This window comes from Lutjanus erythropterus, chromosome 10, assembly GCF_056507025.1.
Source record: "Lutjanus erythropterus isolate fLutEry1 chromosome 10, fLutEry1.hap2, whole genome shotgun sequence".
Lineage (NCBI taxonomy): Eukaryota > Metazoa > Chordata > Actinopteri > Lutjaniformes > Lutjanidae > Lutjanus > Lutjanus erythropterus.
Genome location: NC_139326.1, coordinates 40100952 through 40114401, shown reverse-complemented (window position 1 = coordinate 40114401; position 13450 = coordinate 40100952). Strand labels below are relative to the sequence as shown.

Below are 13450 nucleotides of genomic sequence, written 5' to 3'. Positions count from 1 at the left end.
CATTATGCGCCATAACACACACTCACAGATGGATCTGGGAACATGGACAGTAGCAGCTGCAGGATGTTACTTAAAAAAAAAAAAAAAAAAAACTGGGTTAAGGCTGCAGTACAGCATAACATCATATCACATAATGTTTGTCTAAATGTCGACATAAATTAACATAGATAAATCATCAACAAGTCTAAAAGTCTACAGTCACACTAGCAGCCCCTACAGGCTGAAACCCAAAGGAGACCTCATGTCCATCTCCAAACTTCAAGCTTTTTACTTTTTATCATCAGTTTATGAAGATGCACTTAGATTTTGGCTTCTTGCACTTTAGTTTAACCTGAATGTAGATGAATTTTAAAATAGACCATCATATTGTCATACTGGAAAATATAACTGATTAGTGCAAATATATATAGACATAATGCACTAAATTATGTACAACAACAAGAGCCTGTATTCTGATATTAGTGCAGTATCTTGCCCAGACAGGTTTACAAGGCTTGCAAAAATCAAATAAACTGATCTCATACTGTATGCATGTGTTATGCAGTCTGATTTTCCAAGCTTTGGAAATAAAATTACCCTACACTTCCCCACTCAGTCCAACTATTTTCGTGTACTCGGAACATGGGCTGAGATGCTTGCAAAACTCATCCATGAGCTTGCTGAAGCATACGCTGCTACATCCTGTATGCCCATCCAGGTGAAATACCAAGTCTGTGACAGCCCAGATCTGTTCTTTGGCATATCTATGTTGTATCCAGATTGATAAGGAAAAAGTCAGGACAGCAAAAAAAGACATGAAATGCAATTCCACTCACACTGCTACAGCTGCATCTTAATCTGGATGCTCTGACCAGCAGTGGAACTACCATACATGCAGGTAATGCAGCTGCATTGGGGCCCACGACCGACTGGAGCCAGAGCGCACAAGCCTCCAAGAATGTACCACACAGAAGGCCCTTATATTCATATGACTTGCCATTATCATTTAGAAATGACTACCATCAGTCCTGACTTTGTGTTGTCAGTTCCACGTGTTTTCACCTACTCCCCTTCACTGAACGTCCAAAGTGTTTATAGTGTTTATTCAGTCAAGACACAAGACACCAACTAAAAAACATTACAATAACACAAAATCAGTTTTACATACAAAAGCATATAATTTACTGACTCATACATCTATGTCACGTTTCTAAATTAAGTTGTACATGCACAATACTACTGAGAGCGAAAATAAACAGAAAAGGTAGAAATGTCAAGGCAGCAAGTGAGAAACAAGCAATATACAAACACAAAAGTAAGTTTGAGAAGCCAGAATTGAAAGAAACAGCAGTGAAAGAAAAAGTATCTCCTAACAATTTTTTTTAAAAAGTTGTAGAAAGACAAGCAAACACAAGTTCTTCTAATGGATGTATTAAGGAGAGTGCACCTATAAGTAGAACTTATTTATTGTTTTATGACTAATAATCAACCTACACATTTATGCTTTTTGTTTATTTGCTAATGCCAACATGAAGACATGAAGAATGTTGTCAGTGTGCACCATCATTGAGTATGCTGTATTTTCTTCTGTGTAAAGATGCGCTGTCATCAGTTAATTTTCATATGTGAGAAGTTATGCTGACAGTGATTATAATTTAATCTGTTATGATGCTTCAACACCTGACTTTGTCAGACAGACTCACTATCTTGACCTTGCTATTATGACTCCTCCTCTATATGACAGTGGTGCATTTAGCTGCTGTTGGTTGTTTTAAAGCTGCATGCTTTCACTTCTTTCATTCATTACTGAGTTTATGTTATATTATGTCTGATTGTGATGGGCAGGGCCGGGTTTGATAATCTTGGATTGGGGCCCCGTGACACCGCAGGCTCTGACTGATCATGAGAACAGCCTCTTAGATTTTAATGTTTTGTGTGTGCAAGTGCAAACTGTGGGCTTGTGGTAATGCTACAGAAAAGGTCATGGCATCAGCACATCAGGTTCGTCCTCTGGGGTATTAACATCCACAACATGTCGCACATGTCCACAATAGACTTATACAGCATGGTCGCAATGTATATACAGTGGCACTGCAATTGTACATTTATGATACTACAATGTTCAAATCCCCCAATCTGACTTCCTCCCACAGTGTCCAAAGACATGAAGGTTAATAAGTTAAGTGGTGTCTCTATGTGTCAGCCCTGAGATGAACCGGTGACTGTTAGCTGAGATACGCTCTAGCCACCCTGTGACCCTTCAAGGATAAGTAGTAATGGATAATGAATGAAGGATACTGCAATGGAACATTAATATAGTAAATGAACACCTGTATTGAACAATTTCATATCAATTTTCAATTTCTTATGTAGAAATATCATACTATTCACTAAGTAGGAAAGTTTTTAACTTTTTTAAACTCAGTACTTTTTTAAATCAACATGTACTGAAATGAAATACAACACATTCTACCACAGTTTACTTCTTTTTTAGTAAAATCTGTGGCCTCTAATAGAGATGGAAACTTTTTCATTAACAGAAGTGCTATTAATATCTATTCTTTATATAAGTGGTTTCACTCTACTTTTGCATCACTGAATTTTAGTCTGGCGTTCTTTGACTGTGAACACTATGCTTAACATAACAAAACAAAAACCATTACAAATAAAATCACATATAGCTATATAGCAGCTAAATATATTTCACAACTTAAAAAATCTGTATCACTTAAATTTTAATGGGAAACCACTGTTTTATGATCCAAATATCACTCTCTCCAAGAAACCAGACCCCTTTGGCAAAATCAGTAATTTTACCTCACAGAACACAGGAGTTGCTGGTCTACCACAACCTCGATCTGTAAGTTTGTGTTATTGTGTGACTTCTGTGTCTTGAAGGGTTAGTTTGGATTCCCTGAAGTCACACAATAACACACACAAACTAATTCAGTCGAGACAGCAGTAGACCAGCAATTGCTGTAGTGATATTTGACTTCTTAAACAGCTGTCTATCAGCAAGGTAAGTGGTGGAGAAATTCAAAATACAGTGTACATTTCAAGTGATATAGATTTCTTTGTGTCTGAAATACATTTTGGTGCTGATCCTGTCCACAGCAGTACATTTCTTAGCTCCATACACTGGTACTCCTGCTGCTTCTCTGAACTGGTGTTGACCACCATATACTGTAGATAATACAGTGACCATGGATAAAACCCCACTTCAGATAATCCAAACTATCCCTTTCATATTGATGCACTCGGATTTAATTTAATCGTGACCTAGAACTGTTCGAAAATATGGTTTATGTAGTAGTAACTAAGCCAGGATGCTGTGAAACCCTGAAACTGACAAACTGAACTAAAAGCTTATCAGTCAGAATATGACAGAAAATTTAAAATAAAATAAAAAGTACTAAATCAGCATTTCTATTTTGCTTATTTCATTCCTCAGAGGGAATGAAATAGAGGTATTATTGAGGCACTGCAGCCACATGAAGCTGCCTGCCTGTCAGTCTGTGCCCTCGCACCTGTGTGTTTGTGTGTGTGTGTCCCTGCATGAACTCTCCCTATCATCAGTGTGAGGGCAGCAACATGTCCCGCTCCTCCAGCAGCTGAACCAAGCTGAAGTAAATTCCTCTCTCAGTGCACTTCACAAGAGAAGTCATCAGGGATGACTAAACACACATCAAGTGTAAATGTGAACACTTGGTGAGATTATTGCTCTGTCCTTCAGGCAAATTGTGCTGCAGCACTTTAGAGGCAGAAACACTTTTTACTCTTTTTTTGTTCTGAGTTCTACTAAAAAGTCCTCTTCTGTGTGCATGTGCTATGTGTTGTTTTCATCTAAATCATGCACAAAGAATAAGAAAGGCAAGTTAGTGTATTAGTGTTAGTGTATGATGTAAATACATGCATTCTGTGTCTGGATGAATGTGACGTTGCATAAAGACACAGTCAACCCAGTCTGTCTGTAACAGGCCTCTGAAACAGATGTAAAGCTAATTAAGGCTGCAAGCAGCGTTGGACAGGCCCTCTCACCCCCTTTTGATCACAAAGTAGTCTAGGTGCCACACAGTGATTTTCAAGTCATTATGATGAATTCTGCAGGAGGAGTTACAAAACAATGTGTGGAAATCGCCAAAATTGCCAAAACTTGACCACAAATTTCAAAATGGCTGACTTCCTGTTGGTTTTAGGTGATGGCTCCCAAGAGACTTTTTTGTGCGCCTTGGCATAATACATGTGTGTACCAATTTTCATGCATATTGGTGAAATCTGTGGCGGGGGCTACACTTTGGTGAGTGGTGGGTGTGATGAAATGCCCACCACCACACCTCATTTTGTATCAAATTTGACATGTTAGCTGTTGGTGTTTGCTGACTGAGTTGTGATGATTAGCTTAGCTAGCGATTGTTGTGTTAACATGGGGAAATACCTGAATGTGTGTCCTTAAATTTGTTGGACGTCTTGGATGTTGACAGGAGCTTTCCTTTAGGGTTGCACAGTAAACACCAGAACGTGTAACTGTTCTGTGAGGACTCGATTAGTAACATGAACTAGTTAAAGTTTGGCCATGGAGATTCACGAGATGTACACGTCCATCCCCATCTACCACTGTCTGCTGTGCACTTTCCATCCCACCCCGCTGCATCAGACAATTCGCGGGCATCTTTTTACATCCAGTCTATGGCGGGCATCAGTAGGAGGACAGGTACGTGACGTCACATGGAAGGGATGCATTTAAGGTTTAGAAATGCCTGGGGAAATGTAGCTTCTGTGGACGCTACTGCGTTATTTGATCACTGAAGTAGCTTAACTGCTGACAAGCTATTTGATATAGAAAACAGCGACATTACGACCAAGTTACTGAGAAATGTAGTTAAACTAGTAACGCTGCTACTTGTAACGCCACTACTGCCAAACACTGGGTATAGCTGTCTAAGAAAGAAGATGAAGATGAATACATTTTACATTAAAGCAAATTTGGTAAATTTGTGTGAAAGAAAAGCTGATGTTAAACACTGAAGCTTAATTAGTTTGAGATATCAAGATCATGATTCTGTTTTAAAGTCGAGATGACATGAAAAAAGTTTCCTTTTATTCAACATGGTGGTTTGCTATCCTATAAAGCGCAATAAGGTACCTCATATATTATGATAATGACAGATATTATGATAATGACAGATTTAACTGATCAAGCGAGCTCGTTTTGGGATGTATCATGGTGGAAAAACAAGAAATGGATTCAGATCTACACATAATCACATCATACATCAAACTCCAACTTGACAGAAGCAACTGAAGGGAGATGAGACTTTACCCCAACCAATGATGTAGTAGAGCTTCATCCTGCGGTCCTCGCTGATGTTGACAGACACGACTTTGCTCCAGAGCAGCAGCCCCTCCACCAGCATCCAGGAGAAGGAGGCCATGAAGAAGAGGTGCAGCAGTGCTGTCACCGCGAAGCATGCTGCCTGTAAGATTCAAAATATACAACAACAAAGTTGGTTTGTGAGCTGGTCCAAACCAAAATCTTCTCCTAAACCTAACCAAGCATTTTGCCAAAACCTGGTACCAAACTGTGACTGTTTCCAGGGTGTGTTATGTGGTAGGCATGTCCTGTAGTACTGTGCACCTTCAGATACTCTCGTCTGGACCAGTGGCTGTGCCTGAATGCCCAAGATTCACAGAAATTTGATCAAACTGTCAAACTAGGCAGTGCTGATCAAATATGAATCAGTATTCTTTTATTTTATTGCCTATTTCTTGTTTGCCATGTTGAAAACAACCTAAATCAAGCCCTGCCCTGTCAGGCCATCAGCCAGAGCATCTCACAGTCCAGTACGTCCCAATTTGTCTTCATGAGATTGTCTGTGACTGCACCATCTGTTGAGAGGAAATTCTAAATAACCTGTCCTGACTTGAAGGTGGTGATAGAGGAAAGCCACTCAATTAGGATTACATAACTTGCTGAAATTAGAGTCTTAAAAACCCTACAGTCCTACACTGGGTCACAGGTGATCTGCAAAAAGTAAAAAATAAAGCATTCACAATCTAATAATATGCTTTTTTCCATGGAGAAATCATAAAAATCATAAAAATGATCGTGTAGTATTTTTAACATTTACATCTGCTAAAAAAAAGTAATATCAAGTATAATCAGCCCGCAGGCACGACCATTGACACCACATCCTGCCAAAAAATGGAATGTATCTTATTGTTGGGGGATAGCTGCTGTCTAATATCAGTGACATGAAGGCAAAAACAGCCAGTGGAGGACACCAAATTGTGTATAATAAATTGTCAGAGTCGGACATTTGGGAGTGTGCTTGAAGGGTGCACTAAAATAATGTTGAATAACGTTAAAATAATGTTGTCAGTGACTTGCTGTTTGTAGAAAGTATCAGAAAGCATTAGCTTTTGATAGCTGCAAGTGAGGCTCTGTGTCACCATGGACACACATCAACAACTGCAAGAGCACAGGCACAGTGCCAGCCGAGAACACGCATGAGTGACAAGTGACAAGTAAACGTCTTGTATGTGTGTTCAATCATGGGTGTGGGTCATGTTGTGGGGCTCTTATTCACGGTTCCAGGCGAGTGCACATTTGACTTTGAGATAATTGCAGGTAACAGGTTGGTTCTTGTTTTTAGGTTTGGTGTGGGCAAGGGATGAGTCCATTAAATTGGACCCATACAGTGATACAGTACCTTGAGTAAACCAAAAAAAAAAACTATTTTCTCAAACAGCTTCTTACTATGAGTGAGTTTATATCAAGGTTCATGTCTGTCAGGACAGAATATTTTGTGAAATAAGTGCTATAGTTTTCTATGAGCAGTATGTGGCCACTCTGTATGTAAAAGTGAGTACTACAGTCAAAATAGTGAGTTGCAGCCATAGATTCTGTAGTAAATAGGCTATAATCCTGTTTAATATACGATCTATGGTTGCCCCATGCTGCAGGAGTACCGCAGGAGCTCTGCAGGATACACATTACATTGTGAGCTGACAATAACAAGTGATGATGAGTCCTCCACTGTAAGTTGATCAGCTGCTTAGAACTGTCAGTTGTCTGTCAATGTAAAGTTCAGCCTGTTATCCTGAAAACAAAATCCCAGTATGATGAAATATCACACTCTACTGCTTACCAAACTCAATTAACATTTTGATCAATTTAACAGTTATAAACATCTACGCCTTCTACAAGACTTATTAATGAGTACTCACAACTCATAAACAGAGACTTACTCATTTGGCAAAAAATTCTGCATCAATCTAAATTCTAATAAATGTGAAACAGACATACAAAACAGTTATTCTGGTTCAGAAGGGAAATTTCAAAGGGGCACACCACAGCTGTAATGTTCATGTGAAGTGAAGAGAAAATTTCAAATTAACATGTTTGCTATGATTTATTACAGTAAATATATCACATATTTTTCCTTTAAGGGTCACCGTGACTGATGATAATAATAATCATTGTGTAATTGTGAAACTCATAGTTGTCATACTGTGAAAATCTCATACTAATGTCAGATGTGTCTCACCTCATTGGCAGACGCCCAGTCACTGCACATCAACAGCAGCTCAGCGACGCCCAGAGCAACAATCAGGTTCTTATGGACAGTGGTACGGTCTGATTTAGGGACACTGCACACACACACACACACACACACACACACACACACACACACACACATACACACACACACACACACACACACACACACACACACACACACACACACACAAACATACAGATCCATGCATGCAAACACACACAGCATCAAATATCTGAGTGAGGATCTCACAGCAGTTCTCAGGATTTTTCAGAAATGCTTCACTATGGTGCTGTTGACATATCTACAGAGCACAATGTTCTGTTTTTTCCATTTATCGATGTGAATCTGGCTGGGTTTTATGAAATGCTTTTCACCCTGTGCGCTTTACAGAGTGCACTCTGTGACGTTTGTGACTCACCCCACAGCGATGAAGAGGATGAAGGTGAAGAGGAGGCCACACAGAGACACTCCACAGCCGATGAACGTCAGCACCTGTAGAGCTTTCTCGTTTTCTGGGCTCCTCTGATACACACGTGCATACACACACACACACACACACACACACACACACACACACACACACACACACACACACAGTGTGAGCTGTAAATAGCAGCACATATTGTAGATGAAAGTCTAAACAAACAACACAGTGATAATTGGAGACAGGAATGTTACCTGGGCTTCATAAACCTGCAGCAGCAATGCAAAGTTGGTGGTGTGGTTGCAGTAGCACACAGTGTATCCATATTGTTTGGACACCACCTCACAGCCTTTGGTATTCCACCACCCACCAGCCTCTGGACTAGTTAGACACAAACACCAAATACTTACACATCTACAGACACAGAAGCATGCCTGGAATGAAAATATTATGCAATCTTTTCAGCATTTATGATTTTTTTAATGATGCAGGTTAGATAACTGATATTACATATTCCAAGTTGCCCACATGTTAGTGGTACTTACGTAAGATCAAAATCCCAGAAGGCACACACTGGGTCATACACAGTGCCAGAGGGATTCTGTAAGAAACATAGAATGAATATTTAATTAAGGAACAAAATGAATTTTGAAGAGGGTAGTTTTGGGAGATTTTGCTGACCTGAACTCTGTGCTGGAGCTGGAAGCGGACTGCTGTGCTGAGCGGCTGGTCATCTCCCAGCACTGTAGAGGATATGACAGACGAGCCCAGGACGGTGCCCAAATATCTGGATACATGCACAAATTCATACATCATAACTGGGGTTGTTGCAGTACTGGTACGGTACCAGAATCAGAAAATGCATCTACTATCAGGTATCTATGAGTTCACAAGTCTATGCACTGATAGCATGTTATTTTTTTACACTGAAATGGGACTGGGCTACTTCCCGGTGGCATCCTGTACACCAGTGGTTCCCAAACTGGAGGGCACAGAGCCACAGTGGGAGGGGGGCATGAATGATATGGGGAGAAATATAGAGTGAAACAAAGCTGAATTAATATGACGTATGTTAATCACCCAATGATTGTTAATGATTGATAAGAATTGGGGGGGGGGGGGGGGGTAATTGTGCCTCTGAATGGGGTGCATGCCAGTACAAATCACTGCTTTACACCATTTTTTCATAATGAAATCATGTTCTGTTCTCATTTTATGTTTTACAACACTGACAGAAAATTCACCTTTGATCTATTACTTGTTCATTACTGCCACCTGGCAGCTTATTTACCAGTTTAGCAGACATCACAATAGTTTAGTGTCATAGATATTTATGGAATAAACATGTCTGACTGACTGAATGGATCATTTTGCATGTGATAGCTAAAATGACAGAAGTTCAGGAGTTGTGAGGACTTTGAGAATCAACTCATCAGTTTTGAACAGGGAGCCATGTGCGTGGTTATTGTGCAAACTGCAGAGTTGTATTTACTCTTTTACACGTGTGCCAAAACATGTGCAATCTTCTTGAATGAACGAGAAATTCAAACAAACTAACTGTTCAGAGATTTGAACTTCATGTTTGAAAATAGTAATTCTCTTTCAGAATTGTGCCAAAGTGAGTAGTTTTTGTAGTGTATGAAAAGTAATATAGGTTAAAGATCATTTGCAAATCAGTGCATTCTGTTTCTATTTAGGTTTTACAGCATCCTATCCTATCCTAATCAGGGTTGTAGTTGAAGTGGGCAGACATACCGTTCATACCCAACAAGCTAACTTTTTTGAGACTACAAAAAAGGCCAAGAAAACTGAATTCACCACCCATCATGCTCAGAGTTGAGCAAAAAAAAAAAAAAAAAAAATAGATTAACATAAGCAATATTTAAATTCTAAAATCACTTAACTTTGAGCTTGTGTCATTAAGTTTATACCTTTTTTTATAGGACCAGCGTGTAATAATTACAGGAATTTATGTACATAAATGAGATATATTATATATAAGTATGTTATTTATTATTAGCAATCAACGTAAACTCATAATCTATATGTTCCCGTTACTTTAGAAATAGCCATTTATAGTTACATACTGTTGGGTCGCTTACAGAGATCATCATCCTGCGCCATCTACGGCAGCGCAGAGCGGACAAACTGCACTAACAGTGAGTCTTGGGAAGCCCATGGCGACCTTACGTAGACGCTGCAGCGTAAACACGGAAGTAGACGGGGAGGATAGACGCGGGTGATTGCTGGCAGACCATTTAGAGTTGTGAACCTTGACTGGCACAGTTTTGACAAATGGAGGATCATACATACACTGTACCAGAACAAAAAGCAGCAGACAGTGAATCCCCGTCATCCAAGAAGTGGAGACGCGAAGAAAGTAAACGCAAACATGACAGGAAACAGCGTTCACACAATGGAAATCGCTGATGGAGGACAAATGTTTTCACAGTGACGCCGAGGTTGCCTGTTTTCTGCTGGACAGGTAACTCATCCTACACACATAATTGTAGTTTGTTGTGAGATAGCTTTCGCTCGCCATTTTGTCCGCTGACGGCCACCGTACTCTTGGTGAAGGAGGGGCGGTGTCGGGGTAAATCCTCTTAGTTACAATCTAAGGTTTGAACGCTAGATGCCACTGGAAATCACACGCTTCTCCTTTAAATTAAAAAAAAAAATAAAATAAATGCTACACACTGGTCCTTTAAATCTGTAAAAATGCCACCAGAGGGCACATTAACTGTTAGCACATTAGCATTACTTTCTGGCAGAACTAAATGAAATGGAACCATGTCATCAGTTTCACTAGTAGTCCAGGCATTTTAGCCAAAAGTGTGAGTCAACCTCACACAAAATACAACATGAACACACTAAACAGATTTTGTGTCATCACTATGGTCTGAATGAGAGGAAAATGTCTTAAAGGGATAGCTCACCCAAAAGTGAATTAGGAGACTTGGGTTACACGAGACGAGCAGTATGGAAGCATTTTCTGTTTTTATTCTGGTCATCATTCACTTCCATTGTTTGGGAGATTCTGCAACACTGTTTTCCTGTGAAACTCCAGCAGTGTTTTGTGGACTAAAAAACTGAACCTGACGTTCAATCAGCATGAGGGTGAGGAGATAATGACTGAATCTTCATTTCAGGGTGAACTATCCCTTTAAGGAACCAAACAAAGGGAAAGTTTTGAAAATCATCTTATTATGATTCAATCAAAAATGCCTTCATTTTGAGAGGAAAAAAAATATTAATTGACTATGAAATTAATTTGTACCTATTTTGATACTTGATGAATACTTTTGAGTCATTTTTTAATTTTAAAAAACATCCAAACTTTCTGATTCCAGTTTCTTAAATATGAAAATCTTCTTTACTCCTCTCTGACAATAAACTGAATATTTTTGAGTCGTGGACAAAACAAGACATGTGAGGACGTCATCTGGAGCTTTGATCAACATTTTTCACAAATAAAGCCAAAGGTGGCTTTCGTTACAACCAGGTTGTAGAACAGCACTGAAGCCTTTGTGTGGACATCAGACAAGGAGACATTCACAAATCAGGTTTTTAACACGGGCAGCAATGGAAAGTTATGCCATCACTGATTTCAGTATTCAATATTTTCTTCCAGTTGGATTTCTTAAGACTTTTGTTATGATTTAAGTGACATATTTTTGAAACTGGAACAGTTGAAAGAGTTCCTGTTGCAGTTTGTGTGGGGTCATATTGTACAATGCCTGTGCTAAAGTTACATGTGTATTTATCGGTGATGACAGCAGGTGAGGTGGGTGGATTAAAGTCAGCTCTGTAAGTTGCAGTGCCCGATTCTAGACAACAACAGAATGTGGGGACAAAAGTGTAGGTGTGATCATTATTTTGGCAGATAAATCCACTCGTCAGAGAAAAATATGTATTTATCCAGTAGCCTTCAAAGTCTTTTGCAAACAGCAGCACAATATCTGAACATGCTACAGGGATACTCAACTTGCTTTGCCTGGGGGCCATTTTTGCAAAATGACAGGAGGCTAGGCACCAACTAATAAAGGAACATTAATAACATTTATAATAGTTATAAAATGAAAAAATAAATAAATAAATAAAATAAAAGATCTATAACTCATCTTTAATTGTTTTCAAATTAACTGACTTCTTAACTAAATTAACTTGGTACAAGCATTTTTCTGCATTTAATAATTTTAAAAATTTCTGATATTGATATATTGGCCGATATCTATATAATTTTAATCCAAAATGACATCAGAGCACTGAACAGCAAACTTCCACTGATACTTTTAATAATTCTAAATAACCATAAATAAAAAAAAACATGCATTAAAACAAGGGGAATCTGCATTATTTTCTATTTATATCAGACAGCATACACACCAGTATGATATACACTGATATGGCTGTGCTGGGTCAATATTGGGCCAATTGGTGGACCGATATATCTGTCTGGCTCTAATAACATTAACCATACCTGGAACCTCTTCCATCATGCAATTACTCAAATGTTGGATTTATTAATATAGAATATAACCTACCAGGGACAGAATGAAGAGAACATTTAAGCTCTTTCAGTGTGAGGAGGCCAGGAGTCTGCAATCTTTGCTACCAAATGAGGCATTTTTTGACAAAAAGGAGAAAAAAAAATCGGTGTGGAACCACAAGTATTACATTATTTTCTATTTTCCCCTGAGACTTTTTGGTGGGATTTGGCATCCACAGCTTCCACAGTAGCCACTAGCATTGTCGTCCACTTCATTTTCAACCCTGCTCAAAATATTCGCCACCTGATCTGCACTTTTGCAATAATTACTGTTTGGATCCATAATTGTAGAATTCTCAGACTCTTCCTTTTCCCTCCACTTATTATCTTGCCATCACAGTGTAGCTCATGACTGCTGGTAATCATGGATGTACGCTACATGTGTGATCATGACTTTGACCTTGATCTTATATTTTATGCATTTTCATTCAAAAATATGTATTATTTTGAGAGTATTGTGTTTTCAATTTTTTTTTTTTTCAATTTTTAAAAGAACATTTCTAACCTTCCTCTGTGTACCACTAGAAGGAGCTTGTATACAACCAGTGGTACAAGTACCACAGTTTGAGAATAGGTACTACAGTTTTTAAAGACAAAGTCTTCCACATACTCCTGTCTTGTTCTGCAATCTCATAATTTTGATTTATTATCTCATAATTTCAATTTTTAATCACATAATTTAGCCTTTTATTTCATAGGTAAAATTTATTTCACATTCATTTTTTAAAAAATATTTCTAACCTTCCTCTGCATACCACGAGAGGGATTTTTTTTTTGTCACAGCCACAGGGAGCCACTGGAAAGGGCCATGTGGGTCTGGAACCGCAGGCTAATACGCAACTTACCATCTAACAACCAAGGGATATTATTGAACATTTACTAATGTATAAAAATCTCAATTTATTTTCATTGCGAAAAAAATGTTTGGAATGCCAC

The 13450-nt window shown here is 38.7% G+C and overlaps 1 protein-coding gene across 1 annotated transcript in view; it reads right to left on the bottom strand.

The window, feature by feature from the left end:
* adgrd2 (adhesion G protein-coupled receptor D2) overlaps positions 1 to 13450 on the bottom strand; it is a 68754-nt gene that overhangs the window by 34556 nt on the left and 20748 nt on the right. The window contains exons 11-16 of the mRNA XM_084729305.1: positions 8647 to 8752; positions 8511 to 8566; positions 8220 to 8346; positions 7960 to 8063; positions 7527 to 7629; positions 5300 to 5453 (exon numbers count right to left, since the gene is read on the bottom strand). Of these exons, the coding sequence (XP_084585431.1) occupies positions 5300 to 5453; positions 7527 to 7629; positions 7960 to 8063; positions 8220 to 8346; positions 8511 to 8566; positions 8647 to 8752 (650 nt within the window). The remainder of the gene's footprint in view (positions 1 to 5299; positions 5454 to 7526; positions 7630 to 7959; positions 8064 to 8219; positions 8347 to 8510; positions 8567 to 8646; positions 8753 to 13450) is intronic.